Source organism: Centropristis striata, chromosome 22 (assembly GCF_030273125.1).
Source record: "Centropristis striata isolate RG_2023a ecotype Rhode Island chromosome 22, C.striata_1.0, whole genome shotgun sequence".
Classification (NCBI taxonomy): domain Eukaryota; kingdom Metazoa; phylum Chordata; class Actinopteri; order Perciformes; family Serranidae; genus Centropristis; species Centropristis striata.
The window spans coordinates 411,076-433,999 of record NC_081538.1 but is presented as its reverse complement, the minus strand read 5'-3'; the positions used below and the strand labels follow the sequence as shown (position 1 = coordinate 433,999).

At 40.6% G+C, this 22,924-nt stretch overlaps 1 protein-coding gene across 5 annotated transcripts in view; it reads right to left on the bottom strand.

The window, feature by feature from the left end:
• bltp3b (bridge-like lipid transfer protein family member 3B) overlaps window positions 1-22,924 on the bottom strand; it is a 54,055-nt gene that overhangs the window by 19,618 nt on the left and 11,513 nt on the right. For 2 of the 5 annotated variants that reach the window (XM_059325745.1, XM_059325746.1), the window contains exons 3-16: window positions 20,163-20,201; window positions 16,352-16,443; window positions 14,631-14,820; window positions 14,402-14,542; window positions 12,538-12,705; window positions 10,696-10,876; window positions 9,761-9,844; window positions 7,720-7,881; window positions 7,231-7,343; window positions 5,806-5,947; window positions 5,202-5,395; window positions 3,625-4,350; window positions 938-1,602; window positions 330-413 (exon numbers count right to left, since the gene is read on the bottom strand). In XM_059325745.1, coding sequence (XP_059181728.1) covers window positions 330-413; window positions 938-1,602; window positions 3,625-4,350; window positions 5,202-5,395; window positions 5,806-5,947; window positions 7,231-7,343; window positions 7,720-7,881; window positions 9,761-9,844; window positions 10,696-10,876; window positions 12,538-12,705; window positions 14,402-14,542; window positions 14,631-14,820; window positions 16,352-16,443; window positions 20,163-20,201 — 2,981 coding nt within the window. Of the gene's footprint in view, window positions 1-329; window positions 414-937; window positions 1,603-3,624; window positions 4,351-5,201; window positions 5,396-5,805; window positions 5,948-7,230; window positions 7,344-7,488; window positions 7,636-7,719; window positions 7,882-9,760; window positions 9,845-10,695; window positions 10,877-12,537; window positions 12,706-14,401; window positions 14,543-14,630; window positions 14,821-16,351; window positions 16,444-20,162; window positions 20,202-22,924 lie in introns of all 5 variants that reach the window. The other 3 variants (XM_059325747.1, XM_059325748.1, XM_059325749.1) reach the window with 2 other exon arrangements.

Genomic DNA, 22,924 nt, shown 5'->3' with positions numbered 1-22,924 from the left:
AGAAATATCACAAAGGACAAAATCAAAGTGGCTCCCACAGACTGAGAACACAAGGCTGAAAAAAAAAAAAAGTCACAAACAAGAAGAAGGTTTCATCTCCAGCGTCCCCACGAGTCAACAGGTCCTCATTTAACACACAGACAGACACAACACACACACCAGGAGCAGCGTGGCATGCACACATGCAAATGCATGCCCACGGGGGATTCACACACACGTTGGACTGATTTATATTCATCCGAGACGCACACACACACACACACACACACACACACACACGGTACAACACACACTCATTACTACAGCGAGTCACAGATCCAGTGCCTTACATGTTGGAAATGGAATAAAGGGAGGTGGATCTGCTGGAGTTTGAGGAGCTGAGGAGATCAGAAACCACAGACAAACTTCCTTTCCTTGGTAGAGAGAAAACAAACACACACACACACACACACACACACACACACACACACACTCGTGGGTCAAAGTGAAGGTTTAAGAAGCAGAAAAGGACGTGAGTGAGAATGAAGAGCTGGAAATGGAGACGGTGGATGAAAACACACAGGGAGAGAGAGAAGGCAGCTTCAAGCCAAATGACTCTGATGATGTCAGAGACGTGTGAAGGCCGAACATTCACACTGACAGACAGTGATGAGGGAGTCAACACACAGCTCTTGTGTTCAGGATCAGACACATTCAGTTAGAGAGAGAGAGACTGAGTCATTAGGTTTAGTGAAGCACAGAGGGAGATTCTAATTCAGTTAGAAAAACTCTAAAAACTGCTGTAATGATTACTTGGATGATATAATTATAGTAAATGAAATGCCTAAATCTGTTGTTTCCTTCTATAAAACTCTCTTTAACTAATAATACAGCTCAGTTTAGTCATATCTTGGTGATTATGAGTCTAACTGTCTGTATATATATATATATATAATACCTGGAGATGGACTGAGGCATCTTGCCGGCTGCCGTCTTGTCTTTGTCGCTCCAGTCTGTCAGCGGGTCCCCGGTCTGGGTTTTAGAGTCTAATCCTGCATCTTCTCCTCCTGCCAGCCCGTCCACCACCGCCTCGCCTCCTTCTTCTGAACTCCACCTCCCAGAGCTCTTAGCCAGAGTCCTCTCCTCCAGGGAGGCTTTGTGGTTCAGGTCTGGGCGTGTAGCAGCAGAGTTTGGGAGCAGAGGGGCGGGGCCCTGCGAGGCTCCGCCCTCAGAGACCTCGTTACAGAGCAGCTGGTCCACGGTGCAGCTCCCTCTGGCTGCTCCTCCTCCTGCTCCTCCTCCTTCAGACCCAGCTCCTTCACCCCCCTCTCCTGCATCGCTGCCAGGCTCCAGGGTTCCTCGGCTCTCTGAGGGGGAGAGCTCGGAGCCCAGAGGAGACCTGGAGCCCTCTGGTGGGGGGACGGGCTTCAGGAGGAGGGAGACCTCGGCGCTCTTCAGCAGGAGGCCCAGGCAGACGGTGAAGGGCTGGTGGTCTGCAGGGCGCTGAGGATCCTTGCGGTCCTTCTTGGAGCCCATCTGCTCCAGGTCCTGCTGCAGGGTCTGCTGCAGGGCCTTGATGCTGCGCTGCAGGTGCATCAGGAACACGTACTGCCGGTGGCTCACCTGCACACAGCAGAGATGTTCGAAACCTTTCAGTTTGATTCACAGCAATATAAAATAGATAAAAGGAGCAAATCTCATCATTTGCTAAATGTATTCTCAATTGTTTTCCCCTTTTTATTTGAAACTGTGTATCTGGGTAACATATTACTAGACGGCTTTAGCTATGCAGACAAGAAACTGCTTTATATTCTTTTAGCAGCAAGCAGAAAGGCAGTTATTACCAGGAGATGGCTCAAAGCTGAGCAACCACAACATGAGGACTGGATCAACATCACACAAGACATCTACACAATGGAAAAAGTGACTTTTCATCTAAAGTTACAAATGGACTCATTTTACAAAACCTGGTCAAAGTGGACAGAATATGTTAAGCCTACAAGTTCTGATTTTATATAAAACTTTAATTTTAACTAATTTAACTAACAACGACTGCTGCAAAGAATGATGATAGGAGAAAATGATGACGCTGTGTGATATTGGCACCCTCCACCCCAACTGTTCTTGTTCTTTGTTCTGTATAAAATGTAAAAAAAATTCCTCAATAAAAAGTGAATTTAAAAAAAAAAAGAAAGAAAAAAAAAGTAGCAGATCATCACATTTTATAGGGTGGAACTATCTAATTCTGTCCATATATGATAAATGTCTTTCCCCTTGTGTCTCACTAGGGACATTTTGGGCTTTTTTAGTTTTTTGATCATTTTGGCCAGGGTGTCGGGTTTTTTTAAATTTCAAATCATGGTGGTTAAACTTCAGCTCGTATAATAAATCTTTAACACACCAAGTGGAGAAAATACAACCATCAGACCCTGAAGGACAGAAATGTCCCACTGGAGCCCATTAAAACCAGTTTCTGATCCCACGGACATTACAGGTTTTTCTATTTTCTACCAGATTTAATCATTTTCTCATGTTTGACTAATGGGACAAAAACATGTTGTTTTCCTGGTTTCCACAAGAGTTATTGGTGGTATCACAGACTGAACAAAAATAAAAATTCCCCCTAGCATTTAGTATACAGAAAATCATTAAAATGCTGTATATTTTGCCTTTAACAACAACAACAACAACAGTGGCATTACGTAAACAAACTGGCATTTAAAGAGTTAAATAAATGAAATTTTGGAAGTTATGATCAGGACTGAGGATAATTAAAAGTTTTACTCAGTGGAAGTGGAACATAATGTTGTAATATTATTGATGTATAACTTTATGACAGCTATGTCCTCTAAGGATGCCAGAAAACTTTTCAAAGGGATGCAAAAAATGTATCACATTTCCTCATTTTAGCTCTTAAGACAGCAGAAAAAAATGTCTTTCTTCTCAAAATCTTTGCACCCTTGTGGTGTGATGCAACATTTCCAAATGTTTAATTGAAAATCTGATGAGAAATAACCACTTTATGCATAAATGTATCCCTACATCAGTAGTTCTCAACCTTTTTGAGTCGCGACCCCCAATTTAACATGCATGTTGTCCACGACCCCCGCTCACTGAACACAATCTCACACACACAGTTCAGATCACCCAAAAAAGAAGCAAAATGACCAAAAAAAGTAAACAAAATGATCAAAAAAGACACAAATTGACCACAAAATGATCAAAAAAAGACACAAAATGATCAAAAAAACACAGAATGACCAGAAAAGACACAAAATGACCAAAAAAGACACAAATTGACCAAAAAAGACACAAAATGACCAAAAAAAAGGAAACAAAATGACCAAAAAAGACACAAATTGACCACAAAATGATCAAAAAAAGACACAAAATGATCAAAAAAACACAGAATGACCAGAAAAGACACAAAATGACCAAAAAAGACACAAATTGACCAAAAAAGACACAAAATGATCAAAAAAAGACATTAAATGACCAAAAAGACTAAAACACTTTAACACAGTGGAGACAGAGCTGACTTCCAACATGATTTGGCGACCCCCAGAAATCATCAATCTCAACCAAGGTTGAGAATAGCTGCCCTACATATCATGCAGTTTAGAAAACAAGAATGGAAAATCATACCTGAGCACTTAAATGCTTCTGCACGTGCACCAAAACATGCACACCTGCATCTTTACTTGCTGCTGATGAAGAGGAGGAGGAGGAAGGCAGACTGTCCAGTGAGAGGGGTTTATGGAGTCCGTTACTGGGAGGAGTAACTGATGGAGGAACTCCTTCCGTACTGTAAAACTCCTTTAGTAAGCGTTTCCTCTGCAGACGGGCCACGGCCTCTCCAGACGTGCTCCTGGTCATCCCGGCGCCGCTCCGCAGCTTCTCCTGGTGCTGGACGATCTTGGCGGGCTGAGTCGCCCACACGGTGAGCGGGAAGGAGTCCACGAAGGGCTGCGGCCGGCCCTTCCCCCCCCGGGACCCCTCATAGTCCACCCAGAACTGGGCAAAGTGCAGCGCCCAGAAGTCGGTGGCGGCCGGCATCTTGAGGGCGTCGGTGCCCAGCGAGGGCGCCACCAGGCCGCGGTAGATCTCGTGCAGCTTGGTGTCTTGTTCGTGAGCGTGGCGCTGGAAGACGGGATGGAGGAGGGGTAAGGAGGAGGAGGAGCGAGGGAAGGAGGAGAAGGAAGGAGAGAAGAAGGGCTCCTCCTCAAAGGCCTGCAGCAGCGCCTCCAGGTGGGAGCGCGTGCAGTTGGCCGGGTGGCGCGTGTTGGTGGCGACCATCTCTGAGGTCTGCACCGAGACGGAGCGGGGCAGGTCGGGGGGGCAGGAGGAGTCCCGGTCCGTAGGGATCACCAGCTGATAGGAGGACACAAAAAACATTATAATGATAGAACCTAGAGAACACAAAAAGACATTATAATAGGAATGTTTTCTTGAAAGAATACGAATACGAAAACTTTATTATCCACTGAGTGGAAATTCCTCTTTGGTTTCACCATAGACATGTCTCAAAACAAACAGAATAAATAGTAAAACCATAAAGAAAAACATTTCAAGAATAGAAAAATATAAAGAGAATATCAGAAAAAGCCAGATCATAGCCAGGAACTGTAAAGAGAGAAATTATAGTTGGATTTTCACATTTCCGGCACTTATGCAAATAAGGTGCGATGAACTCTTCCATCAGGAAAGATAACCAAATCAAAGTTTAAAAAATAATATTTTATCAGTGTTCTATATGTGTCTCTATAGGCCAAAATATACCATTTGCACTAGCCAGATCCTGTTAAAAACATTAATTTCTGCGCTACTTAGCACAACTGAGAAGCCATGAACAAGACGGAAAAAAACAGTGAACCTTCAACTGAACTGCAGAATGTTTACACAGAGCAGAGGGGAGAGGACAAGAGGTTGTTAAAATGTAAAAATATGTAAAGCATGTGGAGTCAGAATTTTTTTATTTTTTTTATGTTGGTAACACTTGTGGGCACTTGGAAAATGTTGTAGATAAAGATTCTATTTATATGTTTTTTTCTTGATTGGTTTATTGCATTGTAACATTGTAAGTTTCCCTTCTTCTAGCCATGGTTGGGCTGTTTCCATACAGCTGCAGGATAAACAAGGCCACAGCACATAACATATGAGAGTCCTGAGCTGCTCCAGGTTCAGAGGGTTAAACCTGAATAAAGCTCATGTTTCCAGCTCACCTTCAGCATGAGGCCGTCCACCTTGATGTCAACATGTTCTTCAGGCTTCTGGAAGTCGTCGAGCTTGTAGATCTCCATGAACTGCTCCAGACTCTGCCGGAGGTCGAGGGCGAAGAGGTTGATCCACACCAGGCTGCGAGGATCCAGGACCAGCTGCAGGGCGTTGAGCTGGGCGTAGAGGTTGGGACACGGGACTAGAGGAGGAGATGCAGGGTTACTCTTTCTTTAATCACATGTATGATATAATAGGAAGAGAGAGGAAAGAGACATCTGAGCAATCACAGAGAGGAAACACAAGAAAGAACAATTTCCTCTTTCTGGCAAAAAAAGAAAACCTCAAAGTGTTTGTACAATATTTCCTAATGGAGTGAATTTGTGAGAAATCCATAACATGAATTAATTGGGTGATTCCTCATTCAGAGCACTGGGCGTACTTCAGAAAATCAATGTCTTCATAGCAGTCAATGACTTACCCACCGCTGAATAAATTAGCTGAACATGTCCAGAAAGGGAGGAAAGCTAGAAAGTAGCAGCCAAAACAGCTCACGGACGACTAATGGGGATTAATGACTCTTAAAGTAGAAGCTGAATCACTGAGTCTTACTGGGGTAGTCCTTCCCGTCGGGGAAGTAGTACTCTGTGAACTCCACATGGATGGCGGGCATCTCCGGGGGGAGGTACAGAGACTTCTTATTGCAGGAGATCATGGTTTTGGGGCTGGAGCGCCGCTGGTCTGCTGTTGACACCTGCAAGATAAAAACAGACAGGAGCTACAAGTTAAAGCTAGCTGTTAGGTGTGTTTGTAGTCTCAGTGATTCTAGACATCAGGCATGTCCAAACTATTCCACAAAGGGCCGTGTGGCTGCAGGTTTTTGTTCCAACCAAGCAAAAGCACACAGTTTGACCAATCAGCTGTCTGAAGACTAGGGCTGCAACGATTCGTCGACGTTGTCGACAAAAATCGATAATAGAAATAGTCGACAATGAATTCCATTGTCGACTATTGTCACCAGACGTGTTTTTCCAACAGAGTGAGGCATCTCACTTTATTACAATCTCTGCCGAGCGCGAGCGGTATCGTACGCGCTTGCGGCGTCCAACACAGCTACACGTACCAAAACTTAGAAAGTTTGGGAGCATTTTAGCCTGGATACGGCCAATAAAAAAATGACTTGCAAGGTTTGCAAAGCAGACCTGCGTATCACGGCAGCACCTCGGTGATGCACGAGCATTTAAATAGAAAGCACGTCAGAACCAAACAGAGTCTGACTCGCCTCGGTAAGATTCAAGTAACATTCAGCCGATACGTTTTGTTTACAAGCGCTTTTTTTCGCTTTAAAAGAGAGCTTTAACGTTATGTCTGACGAACGTATTTTAGATTAAATGCATGCAGTCTGAAGCAGAGAGCAGCATGGAGCCTTTCTGCAGAAGAAGCAGATGTGCAGCAGCAACAGGCTCCTCACTGAGTCAGTATATACATACATATACATATATATATATATATTTATACAGTCTATAGTCAGTACTGGTGCTGGTCTGTGATACGAGGTTCCAACAGGTGAGCCCAGTTCAACCCAGACTACATCCAGAACCCAGAACCAGTTCCACCCACTTGATGGGGCAGAAATACAGTTTTATAAAACACATTTTCCTGTCCAGAAAAAATGGACAGAGGTTTATTTATTTTTTGTATGAATCAGCAGCTGGATGGTTGAATAAAAGATGCATTTTTCATTTATGTACCCATCTTTCTTGTGTTTATTATCATTTGCCACATATTTAAAGCAACTTCATGCTAAATTTAAGAAAAAAATAATAATTATCCGATTAGTCGACTAATCGTTTCAATAGTCGGTGACTAGTCGACTATTAAAATAGTCATTAGTTGCAGCCCTAGTGAAGACTGAGATCAGCTGATTAACTGAGTCCAGTCTGGTGTGCTGCTGGTTGGAACCAAAACCTGCAGCCACACGGCCCTTTGTGGAATAGTCTGGACATGCCTGCTAGACATGAATGAGTGTGTGTTGACCTGGTAGATGCTGAAGTCGGCCATCCTGAGAACAACAGAGCTGGACATGAGCTGGGTCTTGGGGCTGTGGGGGGGAGGGGGGCTGAAGGAGGTGGAGGAGGTGTTGATCTTACCTGGAGAGAAAGACAGACAGGTGGAAGGACAGAACAGAGAACAATAGAGGTGGAAGACAAACAGATCAATCAGTCCTCCAGTCAGAGAGCATTACTAAAGGTGTGTATCACCGCAGCCAGCTGTGCGCACACACACCTGGCGTACCTGGCTCTAAGCACCAGCAGCACTGGGCCGGAGGCTGAGAGAGTCCTCCTTCTGCCTCCCTAAGCCCTACTCCTGCTCCTGCTCCTACTCCTGCTCCTGCTCTCTCCTGACCCGCTACAGGCCCAAACTCCTCGTCCCTAAGGGACACTGGAGGACAGAAACCCACAGGATGATCTGTGTGTGTGTGTGTGTGTGATATATGAACATAAACACCTGAGGCTGGGAGGTTACCGTGCTGGGGGGAGCTCTGAGCCGGAGCCGGGCCCTGCTGGTCCCGGACCGTGCTCTTCAACATCTCCACGTTGGCCTTGAACTCGTCCAGCAGGCTGCGGGCCCAGCCCTCTCTGGTCTTAGTCGCCTCGCTGTAGTGCATCCAGTGCAGGCAGCTGTCACCTGCACAGGTGAGAGAGGAAACAGTGGAACAGGTGAGGTGGACGTCCATCATCTGCTGGGTTTTGTAGTGAACTTTATTTCATCACAGAGCATCCAGACATCTTTGTTCTGCTTAAAAAGTTACTTTTCTTGGTAGCACTTTATTTGAAGGACATCTGTCATTAAGATGGAGAGGCTTTATTCATGCTTATGAAGGTTGTCATTGAATGTCATTTGGTACATTATGTCACCTTTAATGCAAAGTTGACATTGTTTGAGATCACAGGATTCTTCCTCAAACATATTCATGTACATGTACATTTTGTACTTTGTGGGAAAAAACAAGAACAAAGAGGATCACTTGTTCCTTAAAATAAGTTTTTTCAACATTTGTGATCATGAATGTTCAAACAGGAAGTCAGGAAGAAGTTATACACATTATGAGACTGATTTATAAATACATTAGTCAACAACTTATGTATGCTTATACATTATTGGGAGGAGTTTTCCACTTTTTTTCTTTGCTGTGATAGTTTAAGCCATCCCAAACAATGTCAACTTTGCATTAAAGGTGACATAACTGACCGAATAGCACTCAATGAGGACATTCATAAGCATGCATGAAGCCTCCTTCATCTTAATGACAGGTGTCATGTCAGTCTTATGCATGCCCCTTCAAATAAACTGTTCTTTTAATCATACTTTAATTTCCTTCTGTCTTTTCTATGTGCTTACTTGTTTTTGTATTACTTATTATAACAATTCTTCGTATAATCCTTTGATGCAATTACTTTAAATATCCCAAGTCAAGGCTTTTATGTTCTGTTATAATAACTAATAATAACTGCAATGATTCTACGTTGGTGTGACGAGCCAGGCCAGGTTTTGAAATGCGTTTTTGTGTTTTGTGTGAGAGTTTGTGCTCTGTGAGGTCATGTTATTATTATCATTATTATATTATTATTATTATTATAATAATGATGATAGGTGCTTCTCTCTGACTGGCTGGTTCGTGGGTTTGGCCTGAGGTTCATCCTGACTTTTAAAAATGTTTTCATCAGTCTGACAGCAGCCTGAATCTGTCCTCAACCTTTCAAACGTCTGTTCAAACGTCTGTTCTGTGTGTGATATTGTGTTGGGTCTAGTGGCTGCTTAGCTTTGTAAATATCTGTGTGAACTTAGTACCTAGAAGACTTAAATACTGTTGTTTTTAAATGGCTCTAAAGCGATTAGTAGGTGTGAGGTTTGATGTTTTTGTACCATTTCTCATGTTTCGGCTGAATCTCAGAGAGTCAGCTTCAGTAAATGTCTGTTTGTTTGTTTGTTTGTTTGGTTTCGGGGTGAGGCAGCACTTTAGGGCCGACAGATTCTTTTGTTTATTTTTTTGGTTCAGCCTGAATTATATTGCTTCAGTTGAAGGTCACTGTTTTATAGTAAAACATTATTTTCCTTAAACTGCAACACAGTGTTGAGATGTTTTATTTGGAGACAGGGAACGAAACGACCTTTAGAACTTTTATAGTGCATTTGAAATCCAAAATAAAGTATAAAAACAACAGTAACAACAACAAAAAATGTCAGCAAGACAATGTGGAAAACATTTAAGGATACGAATCGAACACAAATGCATAAAGAGTAAAACAAAAAACAAGGTAGACACCAACATAAAAAACTCTGGAGATAAAAAATAAGACCAGACTCTTTGTCAATAAAGTGAGGAACGGAGAAAATAACCTCAACTCTCAGAGGAGAAGTCCTGAGAATCATAACTTGCTGCTGCTCTAAATCTGTTGGATGTGACATGACAGCACTGACTCCTGCAGATGGATGCTCGTGAGTTTATAGAGGAGATGCAGGAAGCATTATTTAATAGTTAATAGTTAATATGTGCAGCTCATACCGGCTCTATGGAACGGGTAGTAGTCCAGAGTGATGGTGCTGAAGGAAAGCTGCATGGCTCCACCCGTTATCCTCTTATTGATCACTGCACACAGGGAACAGAGACAGAATCAGTTATATACTGAAGGAAAACATCTCAATGTTCTGTAGCTGACAGCACATGTATACGTCATGTATATGCATGGAGATAACTGTATGCTATAATGTGCAGCACATATACACTACCGGTCAAAAGTTTTAGAACACCCCAATTTTTCCAGTTTTTTATTGAAATTCAAGCAGTTCAAGTCAAATGAACAGCTTGAAAGGGTCCAAAGGTAAGTGGTGAACTGCCAGAGGTAAATAAAAAAAGGTAAGCTGAACCAAAACTGGAAAATAATGTACATTTCAGAATTATACAAGTAGGCCTTTTTCAGGGAACAAGAAATGGGTTAACAACTTAACTCTATGGAGTCTTGGGCTATTTTGTCCATTTTTGAATTCTTTTCATGTCTTTGTAAGTCATTTTGTGTCTTTTTTTGGTCATTTTGTGTCTGTTTTAAGTCTTTTGGTGTCTTTTTTTTGTAATTTTGTATCTTTTTTTTGTCATTTTGTGTCTTTTTTTAGTCCTTTAGTCCAACATAAAATGTGATTTTGAATCTTTTTCTTACTTTCAAAACACTATCATGCTCAATAAAGAATTTTAAATGTTGCAAATGTGCATTAATTTCAGAGTACACTGAGACATTAAACTGCATTATTTTCAATTAAATTCTGGAAAAGTTGGTGTGTTCTAAAACTTTTGACCAGTAGTGTATACGTCATGTATACGTCATGTATGTCATGTATACGTCATGTATATGTCATGTATATGTCATGTATATGTCATGTGTACGTCATGTATCTGCATGGAGATAAATGAATACTATAATGTGCAGCTCATGTAACTCTGTGTACCTTTGTCCTTGGCGTGGATGTCGTCACAGATGTGCAGGTCGAGGTGAGTGATCTGCAGGTGGTGAGACGTCTCACAGACGTCGTAGGCGCTGAACAGTTTGGCCATGGAGGCGCTCTGGTCCGCTGCGGAGGACGCCTGCTGGGTGCGAACCTGCTGGGCCGAGGGCGGGGCCGACGACTCCTGGACAGGTGAGCAGTGGTGGAGGTTAAGATGCTGCTTGTGATGGAAGTTTGTCAGTTTTTATGGGATGTTGTTGTATTCAGTCGTTATCAAGTTGTTGTTTTTTTTTGTTTTCATGTTTTCGGCTTTTAATGATTATGATTAATGCATATTTTTGCATACTGGGCGGTGCAGACTTGATTGTATCACTGAAAAGGACTCGGAGCAACTGACTCCAAACAAAGCTGCATTCTTAATCAGTCAGCTTGTGTTTTTTACCAGTTAATGATGAGATAAAATTTTATTTGAAATCAGTTTGACTAAAATGACATAATTATTGATCTTTACTCAACTAGATTAACTAAAATGTTTAATTTGTCAAAGAAAGAAAGGACATTTGACACAGGAACAGGACTAAAAAAAAGAGACGATTGAAGAAAGCAAATTAAAAGGTGACTAATATGTAATTACTGTTTGTCGACCAAAACTGGACTAAAACTTTTCCAGTTCTCATCCATTAAAACTAGACCACACACTCACATAACAAGCAAATACCCAGGAACAAGGCAGCCATGTTGGAGCCAGTGTGGACATGGAAATGCCACTCATACTCATATTTTATGGTCGTGTAGTAAGATACAATCCTTTTGGGATGAAGTCACTCAGACTTTGGGAGAAATTCTGCATTATAAGATCAATAAGGACCTCGGGATTATGTATCTGGGTTCACCATCAGATAATGAAATACAGGAGAGAGACACTAATAGAAACATGAGGAAACTGGATGAAAAGGGACAAAGGGACCACTTATAGCCAAAACTAACCCAGCCTTAATGGTTAAATATAACATCTTTGAACAACACGGGAGGAACCCTAACATATATAGGTTAGGGTTATATATATATATATATATATATATATATATATATATATATATATATATAAATAAAGGAGTCATAGAGTCATAGAGTGGGCCTGGAACAATAATTGAAAGGATCAATGAGAAAGTAGCACCACTTTATATCTGGTTTGTTCTGTATTATGAAGGATTTGAATTGTTGTAAAAGCACTATGTGTAATTCTGTATTCATACACAAAAAATCAAACAAAATAAAAAGAGTCAGACCACAACTATGGAGGACAAAAATTAATAAAATACAACTAAAACTAATAAGCATTTATATCTAAAGACTAAAACAGCTGCCACTGTAACAGACAGCTGAGTCGTGCAGTACTTGATTCTTCCAGCAGATGGCAAACAAAGACCAAACTACAGAAACCAAACTGACCACTGGAAGGTTTGTGCGACCTGGAGAGGTGTGAATGTGTGTGGGAGGTTAATGTACATTCTGTTATTATTTATGTGTTTATGAAGCAGAAACTGGGACAGACAGAGACAGTCAGCCTGAGACAGAGCTACACTTCCTCACCAAATGTAAAAAATATGAACTAATTAGAGAAACATATTTCCAAAAATGTGAATCCGTCAAAAAAGTTTTTTTTAAATGGTCAGATGAGGAAAAACTGCCGCTCCTCCTCGGGGAAGAGTCACAGAGCTGTAGATTAGATTAGCAGCACTCTATGTTTCTGCCAGTGACACACAGCTGTTGGTTGTTTTATTTTGTGTTGAAAGTTGTCCTCAGTATACGGATGAAGTGTAAATGTGTATCTGTCATGTGTACCTGGTCCTCCGTGGCCATGCTCTTCCTCTGCTGAGCAGACTTCTCCATGGCTTCGCTGAGGGACTTGGCGTACTGCACCATGGCCTTCAGCTGGGAGTCGGTCAGCACCCACAGCAGGTCGTCCAGGATCAGGATCAGCTTGGAGGCCACCACGTTACAGTCCTTAATCTGCAGAGAGCAGAGTGTTGGAGCACCATGCATTATGCAGGCGGAGGCAGCTGAGATCCATTAATGTAACACGACACTAACAGGGAATTCTCTTATTGTGAGAGGTGTTCAGTTTATAACCGGTCTGGGTAAAGATCATTTATGGAAGTGCTTCTTCCTGATTCTGAACACCTGAATTACATATTCTGTATCAGGTTAATCAGGAACAGAACATTCCTTCATGCAATAATTTATAACCGCACTGACAGCAGAGTTTAGTGTAATAAACACTGTATGCAGCAGTGTTAGAAACAAATGGGGTTAATTACTCCCACAGACCTCACACAAACAGTCTTTGTGCTCTCCACGCCGCATTATATTTAATCACCACATCTCCAAAACAAGACATTAGTAGTGTTTTCTGTTTAAAGGCACACTAGCTGTTTGATGAATCACTGCTGTTGGCCCTGCAGCCTGTCAGGCCTCACAGAGGGATTATTGTTCACAGAGGGGAAGATGCTGCTGCACAGAGCAGGATGGGTTTACAGCCCGCTCCATCAAACTACATACAGTGATTCATTTTTAAAAGGATGCATTGACTAGCTTTCAGTGTCAAGAATGCACGGTGCTGGAGCAGATACTATTCTAGCAGGCAAACAAGCAGATAAGATCAAGGAATTGCTGTAATCAATATTTTTATTTGCATTACTTGAACATGGTCTCTCATGTCCTGTAAGAGTTTTATAGAGATCCAAGTTGGGGGGGGGGGGGTTGTCGCCTGGTCCCTTTTTATTTTTAATTTTTCCTTTTTTGTTTGTTTGTTTGTTTGTTTTTTCTATTTATTTCTTTATTACTATTATTTTCAATTTGATTGCAATGTACTTTTAATTTTATCGGACTGCTGTACTTGTTCTGTCTTTAAAAGCAATAAAAAATAAAAAAAGGATGCATCGACTCTGTGTGTGTGTGTGTGTGCATGTCTGTCTGTCTGTCTGTCTGTCTGTCTGTCTGTCTGTCTGTCTGTCTGTGTGTGTGTGTGTCTGACCCGTCTCTTCAGCGTGACTCTGTGTGTGTGTGTGTGTGTGTGTGTGTGTGTGTGTGTGTGTCTGTATCTCTGTGTGTGTGTGTGTGTGTGTGTGTGTGTGTGTGTGTGTGTGTGTGTGTGTGTATGTGTGTGTGTGTGTGTGTGTGTCTGACCCGTCTCTTCAGCGTGACTCTGTATCTGTGTGTGTGTGTGTCTGAGTGTCTGAGTGTGTGTGTGTGTGTGTCTGACCCGTCTCTTCAGCGTGACTCTGTATCTGTGTGTGTGTGTGTGTGTGTGTGTGTCTGTATCTCTGTGTGTGTGTGTGTGTGTGTGTGTGTGTGTGTGTGTGTGTGTGTGTGTGTGTGTGTGTATGTGTGTGTGTGTGTGTGTGTGTCTGACCCGTCTCTTCAGCGTGACTCTGTATCTGTGTGTGTGTGTGTGTGTGTGTATGTGTGTGTGTGTGTGTGTGTGTCTGACCCGTCTCTTCAGCGTGACTCTGTATCTGTGTGTGTGTGTGTGTGTGTGTGTGTGTGTGTGTGTGTGTGTGTGTGTGTGTGTGTGTGTGTGTGTGTGTGTCTGACCCGTCTCTTCAGCGTGACTCTGTGTGTGTGTGTGTGTGTGTGTGTGTGTGTGTGTGTGTGTGTGTGTGTGTGTGTGTGTGTGTGTGTGTGTGTGTGTGTGTGTGTGTCTGACCCGTCTCTTCAGCGTGACCCTGATCTTGGACTGGTTGGTAATGAGGCGGATCGGGGCGCTCAGCATCTCGTGTTCGGCGCTCTGGATGGCGTCCGCCTCGATGCGGATCATCTGCCAGCTGATCTCTTTGAAGGTCAGGATCTGGAACACACACACACCCAACATGTGACCCGACATCCTGGTTACCTTTCAAAATAAAGGACTAAATCAATAACTAAAGAGAGGCTACCTCGCCCCTCTGGGGGTCCTGGATGCGGGTGAAGCGCAGGTCGCTGATGCTCCAGCTGGTGTTGACGCTGTAGACCTGCAGCTGGGACAGCTCAAAGGAGGCGTTGAAGGCCTTGGCACTGATCCGGATCACGATGGAGTTGATGGACAGAGACATCCCCTCCACCACCTTCTCAGCGAAGCCATATTCACTGCAGGTGAGACGGAGACAGACAGGTGGAGAGAGAGTCAGGTAAACAATGGTGATCAGCAGCAGGTGCAGTTTGTTGTTACTAGCCTGGACTGGAAGTTCAAATCAAGGTTATAATAGTTTGGGATTTTTCATCAGTTTTAGTTTTAATTTCGTTGTCAATTTTTGTTTTCAAATTCAGTTAGTTTTAGTTAGTTTTTAGAGTGAGTTTGCTAGTTTTGATTAGTTTTATTTTTTGGAAAATGCTTAGTTTTAGTTTAGTTTTATTAGTTGTAGTTGTTTTGTAATGGGGTATTTGTTGGGTCCAGATTCAATAAGGTCACAATAAATGTTTCCTTTATTTCCTTTGTCTGATCCATCTCAGCCCCAATAAGTTTACTAAGTCATAAAACCAGATGGATGAAATAGATTTCATATCAACCAAAAAGGTTTACGGATGAAAAAAGTTGTCAAAGACGAAAACGAAGGACATTTTCACTATAATTTTAGTTAGTTTTAGTTAGTTTTGTAACCACAAAATACAGTTTCAGTTAGTTATCGTTTTTTTAAAAACTCCCGTTTTTATTTTTATTTCAGTTAACGAAAATGTTTTTTCAATTCTAGTTTTCGTTATTTTGTTAGTTTTCGTTAACTATAATAACCTTGGTTCAAATACATGGACACAGATTGATTAAAGGCACACAGTACCTGTGTTCTTGCATTATCACAAATGTTTGCAATGATGTTTAATATATCACAGTTTTATAAGACACTTTTTAGATCTTTTTCTAGGTAGGTAACTTTATATTTTAACCGGATAAAGGATTTTAGTTATCAGAGAAAGAAGCTGAGCAGGCTGAAGCCCTTCCTCCAGTGAGCCAAATAGCAAAGGGGAAATACAGATTTTTAACATAAACCTGCTATATTTATGGTTCTCATTGGTTTAAACTTTAAATCACCTAATCAGTTTGTTTTGGAGAGGAGGAGAACTCTGCAGATAATTCTGCTCCTGGTAAAAACCTCTTGAACGCCTGGATCTTAACTTATCAGATAATTAGTTCAGCAAACGCAGCTGCAGCCAAGCAGCATTTAAAACTACACAGATTTTTAAAGAGAAACTGCTTTATTCATTGTTTTAGTCAGTTTAATCACCCAGTCCATTTGTTTTCTGCTGATAATTTGGCTCCTGTTTAAAATCTCCTGAATGATGAACACTGGAGGAATTATAACTGGAGAAGCTGTTTTGTTATTGTTTTGATTGAGAGATCCATAGAAGCATGAAATTACAAATTCCATATTTAACATCTCATTTAGCTATCTGAATTAATCTTGCAGTTAGTCCATCATTACTGTACGGAGTTCAATTCTCTTCCCTAAATTAGAACAAACACAGAAACAGTTTGTTTATAAAATACATTTCACTGATTAAAATAAATGTGTTCACATGTTACATTTAAACTGTTTCAAAGGACTGTAAACCAAATTCTTTCAGTCTGGGCAGATAAAAGACATTCTCACAAGAAGCATGACAGAAACAACCAGTTTCTTCTCACCTTTGTCCGGATGCGGTTGCTATGGGCGACGGGCCGTTGGGGGGGCGTGGCTCATCACAGGTGCTCATCTCCATCACCACTTTATCCAGCGTCTGCAAGACAGTTCAACAGGTTTAACAGGTTTAACTTTACAACCAACCAGAACTTTCTTCATGCAACAATTCCATGAAGAGAGCATGAAGTGTTCTTGTTCGATGTGTTTGTAATGGAACCTGTTAGTTTAAGTTTCACAGATAAATAGGACTCAGTAGTCTCTATAAGTGTCACTATTTAATGTTGGGGAATATCTGCCTCGACTATGATTAAAACATCTTAACCCATTGAAGCCTGGACAGCGGACACGTCGTTTTGTAGTATTTGTATAAGCTCTCAAATACTTTTTGAATTTCATTTCTATCTGCTACAGAGGCTGAAAAATCTATTATTTAGTAGAAGAGTTGACACTTTTTTCCAGAATTTTTCCAGAATTTCCAGAAAATTAGAGGCTTATTTTAAAATCGCCCAGTGGTTTGTCAGGCCTCAATGGGTTAAATGACAACCAGTATTTAATTTAAAAAGAAGCTGAAGACAGAGGGGGGCAGAGAGAGGTGAAAGATGATAATAAAGCATTTTAATATCTTTATAGCAGGACATTAACTCAGTATGAGGACATTTACTAGACTGTCAGTGTCTCCAACACTATCTTAACCAACCAGCAGCAGGAGGGAAGTGAAGGTCAGTGGCTGGAAAATGGAAGCCTGATAAGTAAAAATGAACTTCTTTTATTCTTTTTAATATTTAACAATCAGCGCAGGAAGCAAAGAGCTAGCAGCTTTGACCCAGCATGGATCAGAAGCTGATCTGATGGGATGTTGAGTTTAAATCACCATGATTTCACACTATGTTCTCTGTCTGCTGCACATTTTCCAGCTTCTGCAAAGTTTTGTATCAGAGAAATCCAGAGAGAACCCTGATAGTACGCCAACATTCACAGGAACATTATTGGGCTGCTGCAGAACTTTCCATTTGAAAAACCATCGTCTAGTTTCCAGCAGCTTAAATGACATCAACAGTTCCTGATAACTAATCGGTGTCATAGTGAAAACACATAAAACTACAGAAATTAACAGGACATTTTTAATAACTAGAAAAAAAGAATGGTAGCCAGTATAAGTAATTAGATCAAAATCTTTTCACAGATTCAAGTAAAAAACAATTGAGCCACTAAATAATGTAGAGTACTTTATGATTTAACTGCCATTTGAAATTAAAGTCGTCTTTATTCTGGTGACAGCAGTATCTCTGCTATGTTATTAATTATTTATGACAATATGGCAGCGCTCCAAAACGACGTAATATGTTCAGAGCAGCATTTGTCATTTTTAGCCTTCTGGGTCAGCAGTTTTATATTAGAGTTAAATTGAGACAAGACAGCCCCTGTTTTAGTTACATCTCTGTTACAATAAGGGTTCATTTTCAGGACAAACCAGAGAAGATTTGGGACAGATGCTTGTGATTCAGTCTGCTCAGCCTGACTGGAAGCCGCCTACATGTTGTTAATTTACACACAAGCTGCAGCCAACAGCAGATAAAACACCATCAAATAATGCTGTGAATAATGCCGTCGCTAATCTCCATAATAAACTCCATAATAAACCTCCAGACACAACAAGCTTCCATCCCTCCAGGCACTACTCTCTTACCACAGTTGTATAATATTTCTAGCTTCTGTTTGTGGTGTGATAACATTGTGTTCTGCAGTAAAGTGACTAATAGCAGATTCAACAATGTGCTACATTTTAATATAACACCCTTGTGTTATGTAGTCCTGATAATCAGGCTATAAAGGTGTTTGTTGTAGCATATAAATGCTAATGAAACACCAGGCGCTGGAAGTTTATATACCAGACCTGAGGACCATGAGGAACATGCAGGTTTAGTGGAGTCGAGCGTTAGTAAACGGAGCGTATGTTTCCCTGGTGTGGTTGTTTCCAGCAGCCTGCACTGGGACTTACAGCCACCAGGGGACTGGGACCAGCAGGCCCAGAGCCAAGCTGACACCTGCGCCCTGCTCAGCCAAGAGCAGCCATGACACACACACACACACACACACACAGCACGCTGCAGCTAAACCCTGGTGTCATGAGGCAGAAAATGGCCTCTGATGAAGCCTGGAGAGGCCTGAGGAGCTGAGGGAGAATCACCAGCAGCTGAAGGCTGCAGGAAGAAGGTCAGAGAGAGATTCTGCTGCTGGAGGAAGATATACAGGTCTGTCTGAACAGGACATATCAATGAAATGTCAAATAATCCTCTCCAACTACAGCAGAGGATACAATCCCACCAGTTCACAGCTACCACAGCTACACCATCAACAACAACAACAACAACAACAACAACAACTCTGTGGAGTCTCAGATGATGAACAGGAGAGGATGGTGTCTAGCTGGAGACTGGGAGTGATAATAACAAAGCTTTGTCTCCAATGGTGCAGCTGCAGACGGGATGTTTGCAGTGGTGGAAACGTATTCAGATCCCTTACTAAAGTGAAAGTACTAGCTAGCTAGCTAGATAGCTAGATAGATAGATAGATAGACTTTATTTATCCCAAGCTGGGAGATTACAGTGTAGCAGCAGCATTACACACAGAGACAATAACAACACAATTAAATAAAAAGAACAACCTAGGCATACTTCAAGCAATAAAATACAAAAATACAATAAAAATACAATAAAATATAAAGTGTCTAAAGAAGGAGTATGTATTAAGGAGTAGAATAGAATTCCAGTGCAGAATAAATATGAATATGCAGTATAAAAATGTTGGTGCTGTGAAACAAATAAGGTGCAATGAACAGTGTGCATAAAGAACACATAAAGTGCATAGACAGTATGTAATGAACCAGGTTATTATCTGTTATTGTACAGTGTGATGGCATGTGGCAGTACTGTGTACTAATACCACACTGCAGAATGACTCCACTACAAGTAAAAGTCCTGCAGCCAAAATTTTCTTTTAAGAAAAAGTACAAAAGTACCAGCATCAAAATGTATTTTAAGTAGCAAAAGTGAAAGTTCTCTTTATGCAGAATTGATCCACTCAGATTGTTTTATATATTACAAATATATTATTGGATTATTATTGATGCATTTATGTTAGCTGCTTTTTAATTTTATAAAGATATAAAGGCTAATTTTACCTACTTAATATACTGTCTAATCACTCTAATTGCATCATGTTTTTCATGTTAAATCTTGATCTGAAAAGTAACTAAAGCTGTCAGATAAATGTAGTGGAGTAAAAAGTACAATATCTGCCTCAAGATGTAGTGGAGTGAAGGTTTAAAGTTACATGTTTGTGGAGCTACGACTTTAACACCTCCAACTGTTTTCTGCTCTCTCTCTCTCGTGATTAATGTAATTTAACATGTAATGTATTATAAGTGAATTCAACAGGATTCAGGTGGCTAATATGTCTGATGATATTATAAAACACAAATCAGTAAGAATTTAGTGTACATTGGTGATGATTTTGATGAAATATCACATTTTTAAGCTTGGGTGTGGTTATTTTTCCTGATGGAAATGTTTGTCACACATGATCTGTTCAAGGACCATAGGAAATTTGAAAATCAGATTTCAGAAATCAGAAATCTTTCTGTTTTTACAGTTTCTGTCTATGGTAAATAACATCATTTTGGTGATTAAAAAAAAAAGAAAACATGTCTTTCAAACCCAACTGCAGGTTATGGGGTTCAGAGGGTTAAATGACAATATTCACTCTAAAATAACTGTTCTGGTTCTGTGAAGAACAAGTGCAGGAGGTGAAACTTACCAGAGAGATTGGATGAGTCTTCAGCTTGGTCCATGGTATCTGGGGATGAGAACAGAGCAGAGGCTTAGCTTTTCTGATCCATATAGCAAGCTTTTGGCCTTTCAGAGCTCCCAAAATGTGAAACTAAATTAGGATTCAATGGGATGTACAAATCAAATTAAGTACACGGAATTAAATCAAGTCCAAACAGCAGGCAAGGTATTTGGGAGATGAAGGAAGGAGAAAGAGAATCAATGAGTCTAGACTGACGGCAGCTCCTTCATTCAGCTCCATTAATCCTCAACACGGCCTCCCTATTCAAGTCCCTGTCAAATTATATAGAAAAAGAGATTAAATGCTTATGTTCACTTGCACTTTTCTCCACAGAGAGGCTCGTTCTTTGAGACGCCATAAATCGAGAATCGAGGATTTGCGGGTCTAATTAAATTAGAGACACATTTCCTCGCTTTGCCTCTGCTGTATGTAATGCTGGGAGGCTCCAGCAGGGGGCGTTTAACTCTCACTCACAGCTTTAACATTTATACCGGTTTATGGAAGCAAATATGATTTATTTCAATTTGTTTGTGACCGTTATAAAACTAAGAGGTGAGAGTGTTGCCCCTCTGTAACAGGAAGACACAGAGAAGAGAAGAGAAGAGAAGAGGATCTCTGCAGGGAGGAAGTGAGATATCATCTGTTCTCATTTTCTTTTTAACCAGTAAACACTGCAGAGCACTTTAAACAGGTTTTAATGCATGCTTAACTGAGAAATCGGATGCTCCACACACACTTACTGTAAATGATGTGGCTATTATAGTTGCAACACCACATTTATATACCACATAATGTCAGTGACACAGCAGAATCAGTGAGGTTTTCAAGCCAGCAAATTAAAGAGTGGCAATCAATAAAACTGGGCACTCAAACAAGATGTCAGATGTGTAAAGAAAGGGCTGAGAACTGAAAGAAGAATAACAAGAAACATGACGAGGTGGGTGAGGAGAAGAAAAGGTGGAGCGTGGACCTTGGTCTGAATAAAAGTCCAGTCACGACGGAAAACACTGGAAACAGCAGCTCAGCTCACTGTTTCCAGGGAGTCACAGTCTCTGATACATGCAGCTGAGTGTGTGTGTGTGTGTGTGTGTGTGTGTCCTGATTATGCAGTTTTCTTCTTTTAATTAAGGCCTGAAAGAAAACCATGTATATCCATTTTGTACAGTATTTTAAAGATGATTTGGTGAAATAAATCAAGTCTTTGTGCTTTGGTTATTGTAACTTCCCTTTAAGCAATAAGGCTAAAGCAAAAAAACTTGACATATGTAAAATATGCTTATTGGCTTTCACAGAGACTCTCTGCTGATAAAACATATCATCTCTTTACCCGAGCATTTTAATAACTGTGCATTTGCTCTCCACTGCACTTTTTAATACTGATTTTATGCCATTATGCTACCCTTTTGTGTGCTATTATGCATTTAATGTGTGTGTTTTACACTTTTAAAGGATCTCTGCTGCACTTTTTATTACCTGTACTTTACTTTCACTTTATGAATTGAATGCTTTTAATATGTCTGTTCAATGCAAATCACTTGGTGCCTGTCATTTCTTTGTTGTAAAACACTTTGTGCTGCATTTCATGTTTGAAAGGTGCTATACCAATGTATTTAATATTATCATTATTATAACTTTTATACAGCCTGCAGCCAGTTAGCTTAGCTTAGCATAAAGACTGGAAACAAGGGGAAACTCCAATTAACACAGAATTTCTCATCTATTTGAAGTTACTACGAGGAATTTTCATTTTGGGTTGTTTTTTTTTTGGTTTTGGTGGCAGGCATTAAAAACAACTATAAAGAATAGTGTAACTGTTTGGCCTCTTCTAGCTGGTGGTTTAATTTGTGTATGTGGCTCATCAGTATTAAACTGAGACTGTTTCATTATGATTTAAAAACACCTTGTTGTAAATTAAAACCATACAAAAACTGAAGAGTAACAGGAACTCAGAGGCCAATAAACCAGACTGTTTCTTGTCTCTGAGCTCTAACAAAGGAGTCATTGGTGTTTTAGCCTTTATGTAAATATTTGATATTGAATATCTGTCGGTCTCTCTTTCCTTTTTGTTTCTGTCTTGTTGATTTTATTTAATTTTTTTATCATTGTGTTTTATTTTTTTGTTATATGGAGCGCCCCTGTGTCCGAAATAAAGTGTAAAGTTGATTGATTAACTGTGTCTGGTATAAAGCAGAGATATAACATGGTCATCAATGAGCTTTAGAGCAGCTATTCTCAACCTTGGGGTCGGGACCCCAATTGGGGTCGCGAGATGATTTCTGGGGGTCGCCAAATCATTTTGGAAGTCAGCTCTGTCTCCACTGTGTTAAAGTGTTCATGTGTTAATGTGTTTTTGGTCACTTAATGTCTTTTTTTTTGTCATTTTGTGTCTTTTTTTGTCATTTTGTGTCTTTTTTTGTCATTTTGTGTCTTTTTTTGATCATTTTGTGGTCAATTTGTGTCTTTTTTGGTCATTTTGTTTCCTTTTTTGGCCATTTTCTGTCTTTTTTGGTCATTTTGTTTCCTTTTTTTGGTCATTTTGTTTCTTTTTTGGGTGATCTGAACTGTGCATGTGAGATTGTGTTCAGTGAGTGGGGGTCACGGACAACATGCATGTTAAATTGGGGGTCGCGACTCAAAAAGGTTGAGAACTACTGCTTTAGAGGAGCTGAAATTTGGATTTCACTACTTTGAACAGAGTCAGACTAACATCACACTGAAGTAAAACCTTC